The 19,340-nt window shown below is 29.3% G+C and overlaps 2 protein-coding genes and 1 pseudogene across 3 annotated transcripts; 1 reads left to right on the top strand and 2 right to left on the bottom strand.

The window, feature by feature from the left end:
- The first annotated feature begins 937 nt into the window (after positions 1-937).
- LOC145188331 (uncharacterized) lies at positions 938-7,289 on the top strand (annotated as a pseudogene).
- Positions 7,290-11,833: 4,544 nt separating this feature from the next.
- On the bottom strand, positions 11,834-14,774 carry LOC145189111 (uncharacterized). 2 transcript variants are annotated; one of them, XM_090096200.1, is made up of 8 exons: positions 14,628-14,767; positions 14,454-14,504; positions 14,089-14,139; positions 13,659-13,740; positions 13,308-13,492; positions 12,641-12,705; positions 12,238-12,362; positions 11,834-11,970 (listed from the first exon to the last, which is right to left on the bottom strand). In XM_090096200.1, exons 1-8 carry the CDS (start codon positions 14,649-14,651, stop codon positions 11,858-11,860), a joined length of 696 nt encoding a protein of 231 aa, XP_089952326.1. In that variant the 5' UTR covers positions 14,652-14,767; the 3' UTR covers positions 11,834-11,857. The 2 variants fall into 2 exon arrangements, with proteins under 2 accessions (XP_089952326.1, XP_089952327.1); XM_090096201.1 differs by lacking the exons at positions 11,834-11,970; positions 12,641-12,705 and having other exon boundaries at positions 12,253-12,362; positions 14,628-14,774.
- A 166-nt stretch (positions 14,775-14,940) lies between these two features.
- On the bottom strand, positions 14,941-15,714 carry LOC149885117 (uncharacterized). Its single transcript, XM_090094630.1, has 3 exons — positions 15,483-15,714; positions 15,303-15,407; positions 14,941-15,101 (listed from the first exon to the last, which is right to left on the bottom strand). Exons 1-3 carry the CDS (start codon positions 15,697-15,699, stop codon positions 14,941-14,943), a joined length of 483 nt encoding a protein of 160 aa, XP_089950756.1. The 5' UTR covers positions 15,700-15,714.
- Positions 15,715-19,340: the final 3,626 nt, after the last annotated feature.

Consider the following 19,340-nt stretch of genomic DNA (forward strand, 5'->3'; position numbering starts at 1 on the left):
CTTCTGTTATTATATCAAAGGTCCTGAAGGTTACAAAGAAAAGACTGTTGCATACACAGCAGAAAGCGATGATGACGACGAGGCTCAAAAATTTATAGACTGGCTCAATAGAGACACCCAAAATATTTACAATAAACACAAGTTAGATAAACACAAAAGAAAGCCTGTCATGACTTATGAAAATAAGAATCGTTTTAAAGCTGCAACCCAAAGCGAAAAAGATCTCGATGGCGATAAAGTCTTAGACCACTGTCATTTGACTGGAAAGTGCCGTGGAGCTGCTCATAAAATATGCACCTTGGATTATCAAATTCCCATATTCATCCCGGTCTTTCATAATTTGTCTGGTTACGACAGCCACTTGTTTATTAAAAAATTAGCTGGAAAACTAAAATGTATCCCCAACAACGAAGAAAAATACATTAGCTTTTCAAAAGAAATCAAAGTCGATGAATTTAGTAAAGAAGGAAAAACGCTATACGTATGGAGAGAATTAATGTTCATTGACAGCTTCAGGTTCATGGGCTCCAGTTTGGACAGTTTAGCTAAAAATCTAACCAACGATCAATGCAAAAACGTGGCTAAGTATTTGTCTGGAAAATAGTTTGAATTATTGAGAAAAAAAGGCGTTTACCCTTACGATTGGGTAGACTCGATTAAAAAGTTTTCTGAAACGCAATTGCCTCCGAAAAAAGAGTTTTTCTCGAATCTCAACGATAAAGAAATAGAAGACGATGACTATACGCATGCTCAAACCGTTTGGACTGAGTTTGGATGTAAGACGTTTAAAGATTATCACGATTTGTACAATGTGTCTGACGTCTTAAAACTAGAGGATGTCTTTGAAAATTTCAGGGACGTATGCATGAAAAACTATGGACTAGACCCTGATTGGTATTATACCTCTCCAGGTTTGGCCTGGGACGCTTGCTTAAAAATGACTGAAATAAAGTTGGAACTTCTAAGCGATCCTGATATGCTTCTCATGGTTCAAAAAGGAATACGCGGTGGAATCAGCATGATTTCAAACCGACATGAAACTTCAAACAATAAACATATGGGGGATTCGTATGATCCTAACAAACCACCTAAATTCACCCAATATTTAGACGCTAACAATCTTTACGGATGGGCGATGAGCAAACCTCTTCCTACTCACGGATTTGAATCGATGACTGAAGATGAACTTTTAAATTGGAAATCCATGCCATGTATTTTAGAAGTCGATTTGGACTACCCTGATCATCTTCACGACGAACGCAATAATTACCCTTTGGCTCCTGAAAGAATGACTCTCAACAAAGTCGACAAGCTTGTTCCGAATTTAAACAATAAAAAGAATTACGTCATACATCATGTAAACTTAAAACTGTACGAACGATTAGGAATGGTTATTACAAAAATTAATCGAGGCATTAAATTTGAAGAAAGACCTTTGATGAAACAATACATTGATCGTAATACCGATTTAAGAACAAATGCCACAAACGACTTTGAAAAAGATTTTTTTAAGCTCATGAACAACTCCGTCTTTGGAAAAACCATGGAGAATATTGAAAATCATGTAGACGTTAGACTGGTCACTAAAGAAGAAGAAGCTAATAAATTGTCTAAAAAGCCTAATTTCAAAAGTCGAACCATTTTTGATGAAAATCTGATTGCCGTGCACATGAGGAAAACAAAACTTGTTTAGAACAAACTCATTTATTTAGGAATGTGCATCTTGGATTTAAGCAAAACTCTAATGTTCGAATACCATTACGACTATATCAAACCAAAATATAATGACCGCGCAAAGCTGCTTATGACTGACACGGACTCGCTCATTTACGAAATCGAAGCTGAAGATTTTTATAAAGATATTGCTGGAGATGTTGAAAGCAGGTTTGACACAAGCGACTTTAATAAAAACCATCCAGCCGTTCAAAACGTTGGGTTCAAAGTTGGCGTTAACGAAAAGGTCATTGGCATGTTTAAAGATGAAACAGGAGGAAAGCTAATTGAAGAGTTTGTTGGACTTCGACCTAAGCTCTACTCTTACAAGATCCTTGAAGAAAAAGAACACAAAAAGTCCAAAGGGGTAAAGAAAAGCGTTGTTGATAAACAGATAGAACATCAAGACTACAAAGACTGCTTCATGAATAAAAAAGAAAAGTTTGCAAAAATGAACAGTATCCCATCTCATAAGCATGATATTTACACGGAAGATGATAAAAGAAAAATTTTGGAAGATGGTATTAGCACGCTGGCTATTGGACATTACAAAAACAGATTTAACTTGACCAACTACTGGAAGTTTTTCGGTCCGGGTGACAAGGATTCATCTGATCTGTAGACTTTTATATAGTAGCTTATGATCATTATAAAGCAATTAATAAACATGAATATCACTTCACTAAACGAAAAAATTTTAAGGCAGTTTGACATTGAAGCTGCAAAAGACACGGAAAACTTTAAAAAAGTAAAAACTGAAAAGCTTTCTTTATTGCAAAAACCATTCATCTTGTTCAAAGGTATGAAGACATTTTACAAACAAAACTTCCCTTTAAAGAAATTAAAAAATTTAACGTCGAAAAAGAAGACATTCAAAGACAATAATTTCAAACAGCATCAAAACTTGTCGACTCTAAAAAGTGGACTCATATTAAAATTGAGCAAAAACCAATCTACTTGTACAAATGCAAATACTGCTCAAATGAAGACCTCAACAAGTTTGAAATGGATGAGTGCGGTAAAAAATTTGCATAAAATGTTCCTGTCATTAAAATAGGTTGCTATCACTTCAACACAAACAAAACAAGCTCGTCAAGAATAATCCACTTCCAAGAATACATCAAACAATACAACGGAAAACAAAAATGCAAAGTTCAAAAGGAGATCTTTGAGAAACTAAAAAGCAAATTTCAAGCTTTAAACCTTCTCGTCAACTCCAATAAAAAAAGCATCAAATATTCCAAAATTACCAAAGAACATATACTCATCTTCTTAAAGCAACTTGGGTTTAACAATCACTATGAAAATGCTAACTACATTAATTTCGTGCTGACTGGAAAAAGAATAGATGACGTTGAATACTTGGAAGAACAGCTCATCAATGACTATATAGAATTCTCTTCTTTCTATGACACTTATTACGGAAGAGACAAGTCGAAAGGAATTAAAAGAAAAAGCTTCATTAACGCGCAGTATATTTTGTTTCAACTTTTAAGAAACAGAAATCATCCATGCAAAATTGAAAACTTTTCTTTTCTAAAAACGATTGATAAAAAAAAGCTGCATGATGAAATTTGCTCTCACCTATTTAAAAAACTTGGATAGACTTTTACACCCACTTTCTAATTATTGAAAAACTTAGTCGTTGCTTTAAAATAAGAGGGAAATGTACATCAATGCGTCAGAACTCCTAACTCTCTAAAAGGTGACACGAATATCAAAAATTAGCACGAATCAAAAACTTAGCACGTTTAAGTATGGAAAAAGTATCAATGCGCCAGAACTCTAATTTTCCTACTACTAACATTTTATTACATTTATTGCACAATTTTACTTATTAAATGTAAAACTTTTAGATTGTATATATTAAAATGAGTTGAGATTATACAATATAATAATGACTTGACCAAAGAAGAATGCTGCACTTGAAGCTAATAATATTATTTTTGGTTTAAATGAAATATCTTCAAGTAATATCGATGTATGATGACGATAATGAAGATGAAGAGTAAGAAAGTGTTTATAATAATCAAATTTTAGATAAAACGTTTATGATTTCAAAGAATGGTGAGGAAATATGGAGTGCATTTCCAGTGATAGGTGCTATTTAACCCATGCCCAAATATTATTTGACAACCTAATGCCCCAACATAGCTTGCAATTCAAACTTGTGGTATGAGTGTGAATGCTGCCTTTAAACTTTTTTTTTGAATAATGTTATAAACAAAGTTTTTTAAAAAATATTGAAATCATTGTTTATATAATAATTATGCATCTAACATCAGTATTTATAAGACTACTTTTCTATTGGTTTTATTCAAACTTAAAACAATAATTTAAATATTTTGCTTATAATAGTTATAAATTGCATGCAGGAACTGCCTTGCAAGTTAGAGTTTTAAGCAAATATTTTTAATATTTATTATAATTTAGGACAAATAAATATACGACTAAACTATTTATAACTTATATCAAATACTTTTTGATAGTTTTAAGAAAGTTACTTAGAAGTTATTCTGTTTTTGATAATAACAAAATTAATGTGAATATATTACCTATTAGACTATTCTTTTTTATCATTAGTATGTTTAGTTTATACTGAAGTCAGTTCAGCTACAAGTGTTCGACCATCAATTTCTTTGGTTTTAAGACTTTCAAAAGTAAGGCTGAGTTCATGCAATTCCTTTTTATTTTGTTCATAAGCTTCATGGAATATTTTATAATAGAATATTTTTCTCTGTGTATTATATGAAACAATGATAAACATGTTCTTAGCAAAATATGAATATTTTTGTTTTATTTTTTTACCAAAATATCTTTCAGTCAACTATGGTCAGCTGTAGTTATTATTGAAAACAACCAAGAAGTGAAAACTGTTGCACCATGTCCTTGGGTGGATATAGAAAATATGATTATCTACTGGCCACCAAAACACAAATTGTTAAGTTTCTATATTTCTCGATGGTCTACTCCTGAGAGCGACTGGACAAATTTGGTGATAGTGAAAGTTTAATTGGAATCTGGGTTCAAATTAGTAGCGCAAGATATGATAAGTTTTTTGTCAACTCCAGAGAATGATACAGAAGTTGACTCTGAAAAAAGTGATTCAGAAGTGGAAGAAAAAAATGGTTTGTTAATTTGTTTTATTAATTAAAAGTTCATAATAATTTTCGTGTTATCCAAATATGCTGATAAATTATTATCAATATTTCATTATAATTTTTCTGAAATGTTGGCAAAAACATAATTACTGCCCTACTCTATCGGACATGTAGAAACTATTATTGTTTGTTTATTTTTATGAAATTTGTAACCTTAAGGCTGAGGAGGTTACTACCGTCAAATAGGCATTTTGTTAAACTTTTTATAATTGTGGTTACAACCGTTTCTAAACATTTTAACTCTTAAACCCGAATGAACATGGCCGCTGCATAAGACCAAGTGTTAATAATTTTGTTTCCAGAGGGTTTTGTTTTTAATTTTGTTATAATAATAAAATATAATGCAAAAAATTATTGAATTTATTTAGTTTACTTTTATAATGCTTTTTTTGAGTTTTTTTTTTTTTTTTTATAAAAAAACACTTAATATTTTTAAATAGATAAATGTGTTGCAAGTCCAGTTAAAAAACGCAAGCGGTCAATGGCCCTAATTTCAGAAGAAGATACCTTATCTCAATTTCCACAACTGGAAACTTCCAACTTCCATACACCAACAAGTAGCTCAAAAGGTGAAAAATTATTTTAGTGAATGTCTTAATTACATTAAGCAAACTATTTGCTATCTTTAGCTGCTTGTAAAGATATCTCCCACCATTTGAGAAATTAATTTTTTGTTAATAGTAACCAACAGAGGCACGTGTTATGTTAAAATTTTTTTTCCTCTAACCCAACCAGATTTCTTTGTTCGGGTGAATGTCACTTAGTATTAACTTTATTTTTAATGAACTTTTTAAAATTTTGTTTTTGATATAAAGTTTTATTTCCTTAACTTGTTCCAATATATAAACATTTTAACATTTTTTTTAGGAACTGATTCTAAAAAGTTTTTTGCAATATGTCCATCACCGACAAGAGTATCTTTTTCGGTAAGTCCAATAATATCAACAAAAAATACATGTGGGAAATTTAAAACATATACTGATGGTGGAACCTCTTTTAAGGAGATGTCTGCCAAACGTAAGCACTTTAAAGTATTTTTTTCTATTGTTCTATGTAATATTTATTTACCCTCAGGTGGATATTAGACATGATGTAGAATAAGATATTGTCTGGGGTTGGGGTTTAGATGGCATGGAAAAATATAATAAATACTGAGAAATTAAATTCAATTGATTTATATATCAATGTCTTGCAGCCACATCCAGTCGGTCCCCAAACCAATTATAGATTCAATAGCCCTCTGGATTTTTTCTACCCTATCATGATGCCTCATAGCTTATAACTTAAGTATTAAATTATTTTGGTAATCCAAGGCTATTTCCTTATAGAATTTCAATACACTGTGCTTATGCGGCTAGCAAAATTAGAAGAAAATTAAAAAAACATATCTGAAACACTAGGATTGCTTTGAGATAATGATATAACAGTAAATAATGATTCAGGCAGTCTAGAAGTGCTCCAAAGCATTGCAGAATTTGAGGCAGAAGAGAGTAAACTAAAAGACAATGCATATTTTCAAAAGAAGGTTGTTTTCAATTCTTACCAACAGTTACAATTATTTTAAACACTTGCAGATTTACAAATTTTTATATTTGTTCAATTAATAGTTTAAGATTATAATAAATTAAGAATTTCGTTTCAAAGTATTAAAATTAAATGAATTATTTTCAAAAAAAAAATTTTTTATTTTGCATGAATAGCTTAAAAACAAAAAAATTTATTAAAATTTTTGATTTAATTTCTTTCTTCGTTATTTTTACATTTAATGTTTTTAATCAAGTTTTTTATATTTCTGATTTGGCTAATTTCTTTAGAAAAAACATATAAAAGAAATTGGAGGAAAAGATGCAAGAGCGGCAGTAAGGCTTGCTCTAGATGGAATGATGTCACGGGAAATACAGAATGGCTTTAGTCTGTATGGTTTAAAGAACAAGCAGTTTTTTTCAAAGACACTTAACTATTCGTGTTTGACAGATATATGAATGTAATAAATTTATTGTGTGAAAGTTGTTTAAATTAAATTTTTTAAATAGTTTTGTAACAAGCATTTTGATTTAAGGCCAATTTTTCCATTATGCTTCTATTTTTAAAAATGTTATATTCATCATAGCGCAATATCAGCGATATATCAAAAGGCGTGTTTAATCAATTTAAAATCTATTTAAAATCATTTTTTTGCACATTTTGAAGGCTAATTATATTTTCATTTATGTAAAACACAAATAAATGTTAGTATTAAAATTTGTGATTTAGTGGCTTTCTTGTGACTATTTATTTTTATTGTTTTGTGTTGTAGGTTCACTACTTAACAGCAGCAAGGAAGACTATCATAAAGATCGATTAGATTATCACATTGATGATATTTTAAAACGAGCGATTCGAAATAAAGCAATGAGAAATCCTGTAGTTACATAATTTTTCATTTTGTAAATACATTTTTTAAAATCGTAAACCGTTTTTTAATTTTTCTTATTCTAGCGCATGTATACACAACCAACAGATTTCAAAACAGCTCTTCTTTATAAGAATAAATGTTTTGTATAAATGCATAGTTATACTATTATTTTGTCTTGTAAGGTTATATATAATTATAGTATTTAGCACTAGATAATGTATGTTTTTATAAAAGTAGCACTTGCATGGGTTATGAGGGCTATAGTTGCAAGTCTTAATCTTAAGAGTAAATTAAATGTTCGGAATCAACTAATGTTTAAAATGATTTTAAGACGTGCCGAAGACGTATTTTTAACTGCCTGAATAGGGTTCAAGGACTTGTAGAAAACGTCCGTAGGACGTGCTATAGACGTCTTTCAAGGTTGTCCTACGGACGTCTCTTTAGATCCCCGTTGGACGGACGAAAAGCGCTTGATTTGGTACGTCTGGAGGACGTCCTTAAGTCATCCCGTGAGACGTCCCAAGGACCGAAATGGACCTCTTGCGGACGTCCCACGGACGTCGTTTTGCCCACTGGGCTCCGTCCGGAAATATGGTATACATTTCAACAAAAATCGTAGATTATCGTGATTATAAAAATATATTGGCAACTGTCATTACATTGTTATAGTAAATACTCATGACAGTGTAACCTGAAATATTTGACGTAAGCAATATCATTCTTAATTCAAAACTTAACGCTCAAACATTAGTGTTTCTTGAGACAAATAAAATAAATACCGCTGCAAGACGAGTATGGAAAATTCTGAAGGAAATTTGTTAAACTTAGAAAGAAGGGATTCAATATATAAAAATTAACCAAAGAACAACGTCAAGGTATATTAGAAAAATTATTACAATAGATTAAGGAGAATAAGCTAAAACACGGTGCAATCAATGAAGTTGCTACTGCGTTTCGAGTTTCCAGGCTAACCGTTAGTAGAATTTGGCATGCAGCACAAACTCAATACAGAGAAGGTAAAATATGTGCCGATGTTTCTTCAAAAAAGAAAGAAAGATGCGGAAGATAACCTAAAGACTATTCCAACAATTTAGCGCAAATAAAGAATACACCATTAAATCGCCGAGGAACGCTTCGCAGTCTTTCCTTCGCAATTGGTATTCCAAAATCAACTTTGTTTAATATATTCAAGTCGGGAAAGTATATCAAGAGAATATCTTCTACAGTTAAACCAACTTTAACAGATAAAAATAAAATGGACAGATTGGAGTTTTGCTTGTCTGAAGTAAGTCTTGCTAATAATGGAGATTTGCTTTTTGATGGTTTGTACGATTACGTTCACATTGATGAAAAGTGGTTTTATCTAACTAAAGTTAAGCGCTCTTATTACTTAATGTTAAACGAAGAAGAACCGGAGAGAAACTGCAAAAGTAAAAGATTTATTACGAAAGTAATGTTCATGGCTGCAGTAGCTGGACCACGCTTTGATGCACATCGTAAGCATTATTTTGATGGAAAAATTGGAATATGACCATTTGTTTATCAGGAACCAGCTCAAAGGAATTCTAAGAACAGGGTTAAAGGGACAATAATAACAAAAAATTTGGAATCTGTTACAGCAGCACATTGCAAAAATATGATCACGGAGAATGTAATTCCCGCAATTAAATCTAAATTTCCACCAGCACACAAAAAGAAAACAACATACGTACAACAAGACAATGCGACACCCCATTTTTCTGATAATGATGCAGATATTGTCGCTTTTGGTTCTGCTGATGACTGGAATATCAAGTTTAAGGCGCAACCAGCAAAAGCCCTGATTTAAATGTTCTCGATTTAGGTTTTTTCAACTCCATACAGTCGCTGCAACATGAAGCTTCGCCAAACACAATTGATGAATTAATAAATTGTCTTCAAGATGAATTTCATCAATTAGAAGCAAATACTCTCGATAACGTTTTTACAACATTGCAAGCATGTATGGAGTTAATTATGTTAACTCCATACATGCTTGCAATGGTGAGAGGAAAATGCTATAAAATACCTCATTTAAGTAAAGAAAAGGTGGAGGAAACTGCTATAAAATATATTATAGCAATTTGAAGGTGGAGGAAAATTGCTATAAAATATATTATAGCAATTTGAAGGTGGAGGAAATTGCTATAAAATATATTATAGCAATTTGAAACATTTTAGTTAAATAAAGTTAATATAATATACTTATCATGTACATTTTTTGATTTATTTTATTTTTTTCGCAAATGTATACCATATTTCCTGACAACAAAAATCGCTAAAATGTTTACCATTTTTCCGGACAGAGGGAGTATTAAAATGCTAATGACTAATAATTTTTTCGGTATAAAATATCAGCTGTTTTTGACGGAGTTCTTTTGCCTACAAACCAATTTTTGTTTAATTCAATAAAAGAAAATTTGGGGCAATACTAGGTACAAACAAACCATTTTTATCAGGGAAATAAATAACAATAGTTAAACCTGGGTAAATATTACAAATTTATAAATGAACACAATGAAATTTTATTTGTAATCATTAATGAAGAATTAAAAATAATCAAGTAAGGATTTCTGGAAATTTAGTAATATTGTGGTGCCAAAATAAGAGCTGCTCTCCAGTTTTCGGCAACAAACTAGCTCTTTTTTCCTCATAAATGTTACCTGCCTCTGAGAGTAGTCTCGCTGAATAGATATATGAAGCAGGGGCTGATAAAAGTTTTCTTGCTATACAGCATATATGAGGATAGTAATCCTTATTATTGCTCCACAATTTTTAAATTGCTTCTTCATTTTCTAATTTACCTACTCCTTTTCCAGACATAAAATAATCTATCTCTTTATCTGTTATTCCTATACTTTTTCTTTGCTTTTTTCTTTTAGGATTACTTTTTCTTTCTTCTTATAGCTCATAGCAATTAAGGAAACTATTTACGATAGTCATTCTTAAATTTGATCCATATAAAGCTGATTTATATGGCTGACAACCTTTATTGGTTGTTGAGGAATTAGAACTATCGGACGAAGATAAATCTGTTTCTGACATATTATCCATATTAGTCTCTTTTTGTGAATTTATTTGATCCGTTATCTCGGACAAAAGCCAAATTTTAGCCAAATTTTTTCACTCCTCAGGGAAAAGTGACAGTTTATACCTTGGATCAACAGTTGTGGACAAAACATGTACTTTACTCATTAGTACATTGAAGTGATCTTTTAATGAAACATTACTCATAAATCTTTTTTCAATAGACTCTTTTAGCATCTTCATTGATTGGACTCTTAAATCCATCTGCAAGGCTTCCAAGAAAATTATGTAGTACACAAATATGGCTAATTACTGATGACAACATTGATTTTGATTTACTGACTGTATCAGTAATCATAAAAAATGGTTGTAAAAGTCCCAATACATTTTCAATTAACTCCCATTCACTTGAAATTAAAGTTAAATTTATTGAATGAGGATGGTCTGCTGTGTAAAGTTGTATAGATCTTTTGAGAGTCTCAATTCAATCCAAAATTAAATATGTACTATTCCTGATGACTCTGTCATGTCAACTCCAAGTTGCATGTTATAACCACTGCATTGAAGGACTATATGTATTTATTTTTGGAAATATCCCAATCAACAAGCATCACATCAAATAAATTTGAAATATTTATTCCAGTGTGGGACCCTAGAAATTGCTTACAGTGTAGAACACAATCCTTTCTAATAAAGTTATCTGTGATCCAATGCGCAGTCAATGATATAAATGCATCATTATGGTATTTGTCCAAATATCTATTGTAACTGAAATATGATCAGCTGCAGAAATGTCATTAAATACTACAGTTTTTATTTTTTCGTATGATGCTGGTAGCATTCTTTCCGTAAAAAACTTTCTACTTGGAATTAGGAATTGTGGTTGCAAGTGAGCAATCAGTTCAATGAACCCCTGATCTTCAACTACAGAAAAAGGTTGATCGTCCATCGCAATAAAGTTCATTATTCTTTGATTAACTTTGGAGGAGCAAAAGTCCGTTTTATTCCAAATTTTTCTAGGAACAAATTACCGTGGTGTGATCTAGCAAAGTCCTATGCTTTAAGAAAGTCCTAATTTAAGAAATGACAAATTTCGTATGTCGCCTCTATGTTGGAAATTGAAAATCGGATTAACGTTTGAATATGACATTAAGCTGACGTAAATCAAGCGATGTTCAATAAAATATTTTATTGAACATTGCTTAATTTACGTCGGTTTTAGATAAATTTAAAATTTAGATAAATTTTACTACCATTTAAAACTCGAAACTTAAAATATAACATGTTATATTTCAAGTTTCGAGTTTTAAATGGAAGTAAAATTTATCTAAATCTAATCTTGCATCTCAAACTCCGACTTAGGTTCACACGTGTAAACCTAAGACGATGTACATCGTCGGTTATTAATGTTTAAATATAGACTACATCCTTCATTAAAACAAAGAATAAAATAGAATTTCAAAATATAATTACGGCATTAAAATATAAAACATAATTTACAAGTTATTTACTTTATATATTTCCTTTATATTATACAAATTTTTTATGTTGAAGACCGTCTTCCGCCTGTGGCCTTGTCTGGAGCGTATCGCAAAATATCTTTGACGCAATTTAAAACGTCTTCTCTGTTAAATCTTCTATCCTTCATTGCTGCACCTGAAATATGAAAAATGACTGAAAAATTAAACGTATCAACTATTCAAATAATAACTTTCATAACAATTTGAATAATTATTTCTATAACAACAACAAAAAAAGGCATTAAAAGCTACTATTTTAACCTAACTCATATTTTATATTATTATTATATTTAAAAATGGAAATAAATGTAAAAAAAAAGTAAGTGGAAAAATAAACATAGTAATAAGATACATAGTAATAAAAGTCAAGCTTCTAAAAACTGAAGTAATTTATAAAACGTACAGCACACAACTTTGCATATATTAAGATTTTTAAAAGCTTGTTTTTTTGGTCTTGAGTCTTTATTATTTTCAAGGCGATTTGATCCTTTAAAATTGAACTTGGCGAACACATCGTACGTAGCGACGCTAAAACAAAATATTTATATTACTATTGTTTTATTTAAAGAGATCGATTCCGAAGAAGTGTTAAACTCCAAGTGAAAAACTTTAATATAAACTTATATGTTGGATGATATGATAAGAACAAGTGTTCAAACTTAGCTATTTTATCTAAGAAGATTATTTGCTATAAAGTACACAATATTCACTATACCCAGTGGACATGTATCGTTCTTAGAACTTCTTAAATACACATGCCCACAGGGTAAGGGCTATAGCTAATATATCATCAATATATTGAGAACCTTTCCATTATGTTTTTGACAACATCTTTAATATCTTTACCCCCAGCAGAAGCGAGAGATAAAACCTGATAAAATTAGAAAATGGAATAAAATTTAATCACAAGATAAAATATTTTTATGTCATAACCTTAAAGATATACATTAAAATTAAAAAAACAATATATAATACAGAAAAATTTCTACATATTATTTTGAATTGATAGAATCAGACCACCTCAATATAATATATAAAAGACACCATTTTCTTTAGATTGATTTTGCTCATGAAGGAAAATTAGAACTTGAGTAAAATATATTGAGAAAGTGTTTTAATCAAATCGATCCTATTTTAAACCTATTCAAGTGCTTATTAATTAATATATCTATCAAAACCCAAATTTTTAATCAAAATTTATACAACATTTATAGATGCTGATCAAAAAAAAGCTTATAATTAACATAAAAAAAAAAATTGATTCTGTGAATCAAAATTATTCTGAGACCTGATCATTAATGGAATTATGTTTTGGTCAGCAGAGTATTTCATAGACACAATAATATTTTTAAAATCACTTTAATCGTTTTGAGGAAAAAACCTACGTATATAAATGACATAAACTGACATATGACATAAATAATATGACATAAATAAAATTGACATTGAAAAAAGAAATAAAAATTTATTAACCAGTTTGTTGAACTCTTCTTCATTTACTATTTTTTCCTCTAAATTATGCAACTCTTCTAAACTGCTTATTGGGGATATTTCTCTAGCTACTCCAACTGAAGATGTTAAATTTAATAAAGTTTTCTCAATATTTTCAAGTCTTTGATCTTGTTTGATCAAGTATTTCATTACTTTAGCTTGAAATTCTGCATAAAAAATCATAATTTTAATATTATTAAACGTTGTTCGATTACTATGTAAAAAAAATGTTAAAAAAAACAAACCAGCTTTAATAAGCAAATAATTCATCACAAAACCACGACATTATTCAAAAATACAATAAGTAAACAAATTTAAATTGAACAAAAATACCTGAGTCAGTTAACGGAAACCCTTTAACTGGCAATGTAGCTGCATCTTTTCTACTATATTGACTTTTAGTAAAATGCTCTTCCTAAATGATTTTTTTAAATCAATTAATTAATGAATTATACTAACACTATTATACCGTGAATTATATTTTATATATACAAAAACATATAAAAGTAGAATTTCAAACGGAGAAGACTGCATGTAGACTCCGTCAGGTCAGGTTATCCTGCTATTGGTATCCAGCACAACCTGCCACATGTTAACATCAGGAAGGGCATCCGGTTGTAAAAAATTGCTTCAACTCTTTCATAATGGCATTGATATGTCACTATGGAGAACCATCCAAACCACGCAAGTGTGGAAACATGGATTTAAAACTTACAGAGAGAAAAATAACTTACTTAGTATAATCAGTGTTTATGTACCGTACCTCAGAATTGTTTTGAACTTGTGAACTACCAGAGGTCTCTTGAAAATCAACCTGAGAAAATAAATCAAAAGTAAATAATAAATAAAGTTGTATGCTTTACCTTAAGATATTCTCTTGTAAAATAAATAATATTTATTGATTATTGTTTGTAGTTTGGATGATAGCTGACAATGAAACATACCTCTTCATCATTGATTTTCTTTAACTTACATAAATTCTAGTAAAAATTATTATTAAATTTATAAAAATTAATATTATTAAAAAAAAAAAATACAAAAAAATAGATCATTACATAACCTAACATAAAATAAAAATTATATAACAGTGTAACTTTACAAAATTAATAACTTTTAAAAGGTCATTACTTGTTTTTCAGTTTCATTGCTGGGTGAAAACACTCTCTTTAAATTTTTTAACTAGATAAGTAAGACAATGATATACTCATCTATATATTCATCATTGTCAATCATAATTATTTCATGATGATTGATCAAAAAATATTTAAATAAAATAGAAAAATAACTTATAGCTAGCTATACTTTTTCATTGAAATTTGATGACATTTCATTCTTTTTCACACTTGATGTCTGATTCTCAAAATTCAATAACTTTTCTAAAGTTAATCTAGAAGAAAAAGAATATATAAATTCAATATAAAATTCCACTTATGGGTAAGATGAGCATCGCCATCTTCTGAGTGATTTTGTCGTAAAAAAAGGTTTTGGTTTAGAATTATTCACTTTTAAAAACTTTCTTTAAATTTTAAAGTTGTTTAAAAAAAAAAAAAATTATGGAAAATATCTAGTTAAGCATACAAACTTTCAGAAAAGACTCAATACATTAATTAACTCCCTAATGACTACAAAAAAAACAGTTAAGCTGCCTTCTAATTTCAAGGGGAAAATAATTTTTTAAAATTATAAAAATTAAACAGATTACAAATTTGCATATACCTTGTTGAACATATATTCGCGATGGTGGTGTAGGAAACTCTTCAACATTTTGACTGTTATCTACAATTTATAGCAAAATACTATTTAAATTAATTTGTTATAACCCAATTTTTTTTAATAATTATTTAACACAAAATATCTAACACAGAGTTAGTTTTTTGCTAAGCAAAAATTATATTGGATAATTACAAATTAATTTCCATATTGTTTTGTTTTATTGATTCTATAAAACATCATAACATATTTAAAAGCAATTATTACTTGTTTTTTTAATTATTTTTTTCTTTATTGGTGAGACTTTTTCATTATCTGTGGAGAACCAATCAACTTGCGTATTGCATAATTCGTTGCAAAACTCATATGTTCCTAAATTAAAATTTAAAAACATAAAGAAAATGTTTTGCAAATATGATAGTTGACATTTTGTTTAAAAATGCTTACCAAAAACCTTAATTTTAATTAGTGGAAATTTTTTCCATGAGTGATCAGGCTCCCTTCGTCCATAAAATGCATGTTTCACTTGCAGAAAATTGTTAGGTGGCCAAAAAATATGGCTTCCAGCAACTACCCAATTAGATGGGATAACACCTGAGGTATCTTCATCTTCATCTTCATTCCAAATAGCCCAACAAAATGGCTCTTCCGACATTTTATTCATGTTTATGATATGTTAGCTACTACAAAAAGGATCTCATGCGTCATAGTAGGTAAATTTTTATGAATTATAAAAAAATATTTTACTACTATTGACTATTTTTAAATTATTTAAATTTAATATTCATTATATACTTTTTTTTAAATAGTCAATAACACTATATTTTAAATCCTTAATCCTTTATGAGTTATAAACGTTAAACTTAACAATACAAAAATTCATTATCACATTGAAACAACAAGTTTAAATAAAATAATAGGAAATCAACAAGTTAATAAATTTTGCAATGGAAAAAATAACTCTAATTCAAAAATATTAATATAATAATTCATGATTAACTTCAATTAATATAAAATCATCATCTTGTTCCAGACAAACTAATTTGTAGCAAATATCAGATAAAGTTATGTATTTTCTTTACATTTTATTGAACTTTGAAAATTTTGTATATTCCAAAATCTGATGAGTTACAAGGGATGGTAAAAAGGTTATCAATGGCACAAAAAGGAATAACATTGCAATCAAACTGTGATTCTGAAACTATTTCAATAATACGCACAATTTCAAGTGATTTTAAAATGAACCATCCATCACGATCATTTGGTACAATTTTATCTGAGAGAGTCTTAGTGCCATAACAAACATTGCTGCTTTTCAACTCACTCAGGCGTTTTGCTAATTGGATGAGAGGTTTATTTTCACTTTTTACAAATTTTTTAACAATTTGAAGAAAATTCTCAAAAGGAAAACTTGAAAGATCATGAAGGCTACAGTTTTGATACAAAACATCTTTATGTAAATGAAGCAAAGCATGAAAGTTATAAGAATAAAATTGTGGCCCATAAAGGCCTTGAAGATTTGATACAAAAAAAGCCATTAACTTTTTTGCATAATCCAAGTAATGTTGTCGTTTCAAAACATTTGAGTTGTTCATTAAGGATGCTGCAATGCTTAAACACAAGAAGTTCTGGTATACCTCTTTTGACAAAATATTTTTTAAAATTATTGTTCCAGTGTACAACAAGAATTGTCGAAACTCAGTTGCTTTAAAACGCTTAAATTCATCAAGGGAACGTGGTTGTCGAGCGAACTCACTGGGCATTTTGTTATGATAAAAAGCCAATTTATCGGACATTTGCTTTTTTTGCTGACATGATAGGCGACAAATACGTGGGCCTTCAAACCAATATTTTATTAGGCGCTTCATAACACCAAGACAAACACAATGCATATAGTCAATAACAAACTCCTTTACACACAATATTCCATAATCTACTAAGGGAGTCCTTCCTAATTGATGAGGCTCACAGCAAACATTATTTGTTCCTAATGAATGATTTAAATAAATATATTCTTTAAATTGTTCATCACTTCGCATTTGACAATCAACTTCAGTAAAAACAACCCTTCCATCATATTCTCCTTCAACTAAACATCGCTCACATGAATGATATCCTCCGTGACCTTTAATATTCTTTAAAAAAGAACGTGCAGGCGCATCACAAACAAATGCTTTAATTGAAACAGGTAGAACTTTTCCATTATGTTCAATCCCACTAAATTTAAGCAATCTAAACTCAGTTAAAAATTCATTCAAATAATCAAATAAATTATCTGGTTTCTTTTTACCACAAAATAGACATACAATAAATGGCTGTAACTCTGAAAACCTTGCTAAAATTGGCCAAAATTGTGTGCTGGTACTCTTACATAAAGGCAATCCATCAACATTTATTAGCATCTCAATTTTTTCAACAATTTTTTGAGAATCCTTTAAAATTTACTTTATTCCTTTTTTAATGCCAAAGTAAATATATTCACCACCACACAGCTCTTTTATATTTATATATTTAGGGGTTTTTAGAAGTGTTTTACAGTCTTTTGGGAGAGAAGATAAACCATTTTTATTCAAAATACTTAACAGTTCATTGACAGCCTTCCTTGTACATCTATTACGTGTAGCCCATGCTGCTAGATCGCTAACTAGCACATCAGATTTATTAACAAGTAAAGATGATGTTATTTGACATGATTCATTGCCTGATACAGCATTACCAAGCACTGAAACGTCTCTACTTGCAGTTTGGTAAGTTGAAAATGAATCTGATGCATAGTCAGAGTTAATGTTACCATCATAACCATCATCTATAAGATTCAACTCGTTGTTTTCTTTTTCAACCTTACCATTACCATTGCTTTCTGTTAAAAATCTAACTGTGTCGTCAATATCGAGCTCTTTCATCAGCAACTTATTAATATCTTTGTTATTTTTTCTCCAACGTTTTAAATAAGAGTTCATTTTTTAGTACATGTAGGTACACCCTAAAAACTACAAAAAAAAAGTGGCATCCTATAACTGAAGATTGGAAACTTCTGAAGTGCTGAAACTTTCTATACTTAAAAACTACTCAATATGAATGTCTTCCTTGGCCTTATCTTTTAATCTATGCTTTTTAGTAAAGTTTTGTGATTTAAAGAAAAGTCACCTTTTTTGGATATTACCCCTTAAATACAGCAACCAGGTTTTTTGCTTATAATTTTAGAGCAGTTAATCAGATTCACTCAAAATTTTGTAAACATTTTGTTTTCAGGCCATAGTATTGGTACACCCATTATTGTAAACTTATTATTAAAAAAAAGACATAAACAACCCCATAAAAACCCTTAAAAACTACAAAATAAATCCTTACAAATTACAACCTCTATGGTAAATTCGAATATAATGTAATTAGAGGGACTACTATTAATTAAAATTTATAATTACTTTAACATATAAGGCACTCTAACTATAAGGCATTATATTTTTATTTAGTAGGAGTATTACTAATTTTTAATTATGCACAAAATTGTTTTATACCATATGAATTTAATAGTTAAAAATATTAGTAATTTTATAAATGTGGAAACCAAAATTTATTATAAAAGTGAGAAAAAAACCTTTTGTTGTTGGAAAACCAAATTCAAAGGCGGGGGCAAAAAAACTGTACTAGCAAAAACATTTTGAATCCTTTTAGATTCGTTGGCTGAAAAACTTATTAAATGTGATTTTAACAAACTCAAAAAAACTTGAACCTGGTGTGTGGAAGGGTGATATTAAATATATATATATATATATATATATATATATATATATATATATATATATATATATATATATATATATATATATATATATATATATATATATATATATATATATTTGAAGCAACAGTATAGTTATATAAATTGTTTCTTTAAATGTCTTTAAATTGTTTTTATCGCATTTTTGAAATATTAAAATTTTCGAACTTATATTTTTTTGGAGAGAGTATTTATATGGAGTCTCAAAACAAATAATATTATGCGCTAAAGCTCACACAGTGCTTGACAAGAACATAAAATATGACTTTGTAGTTTTTAATTAAAAACTACATTTTTTACATATTTAAAAACCTTAAAAAAAACCTTTAAACACCTTAAAAAGAAAACATCTTAAGGTGTTTGTTTTTTTAAGGTGTACCTACCTGTAGTTGAGTTAACTCGAATATCAACGCGTGACTAGGGTTAGGACTATTGTAATTGTAATTGTAAAAATTAAGTACAACTACACATTACAATACAATAATATGGTATTGTAATATTACAGAAACAATAAAAAAATTTCA

Source organism: Hydra viridissima, unplaced genomic scaffold (genome assembly GCF_058129835.1).
Source record: "Hydra viridissima isolate aposymbiotic clone 2 unplaced genomic scaffold, HvirCarnegie_v1 scaffold_8, whole genome shotgun sequence".
NCBI lineage: Eukaryota > Metazoa > Cnidaria > Hydrozoa > Anthoathecata > Hydridae > Hydra > Hydra viridissima.

What these genes read in the sequence shown, in the direction of transcription:
- LOC145189111 (XM_090096200.1), bottom strand. Translation starts at nt 14,651, where the DNA reads ATGTCATCAAATTTCAATGAAAAA. An exon ending in AAGAAGAGTTCAACAAACTG is followed by an intron (nt 12,706 to 13,307) that starts GTTAATAAATTT and finishes TAATTTTATCAG; the next exon opens with GTTTTATCTCTCGCTTCTGC. An exon ending in GTCAAAAACATAATGGAAAG is followed by an intron (nt 12,363 to 12,640) that starts GTTCTCAATATA and finishes ATTTTGTTTTAG; the next exon opens with CGTCGCTACGTACGATGTGT.
- LOC149885117 (XM_090094630.1), bottom strand. Translation starts at nt 15,699, where the DNA reads ATGAATAAAATGTCGGAAGAGCCATTTTGTTGGGCTATTTGGAATGAA. An exon ending in AATTAAAATTAAGGTTTTTG is followed by an intron (nt 15,408 to 15,482) that starts GTAAGCATTTTT and finishes ATTTTAATTTAG; the next exon opens with GAACATATGAGTTTTGCAAC. An exon ending in AAAAATAATTAAAAAAACAA is followed by an intron (nt 15,102 to 15,302) that starts GTAATAATTGCT and finishes TATAAATTGTAG; the next exon opens with ATAACAGTCAAAATGTTGAA.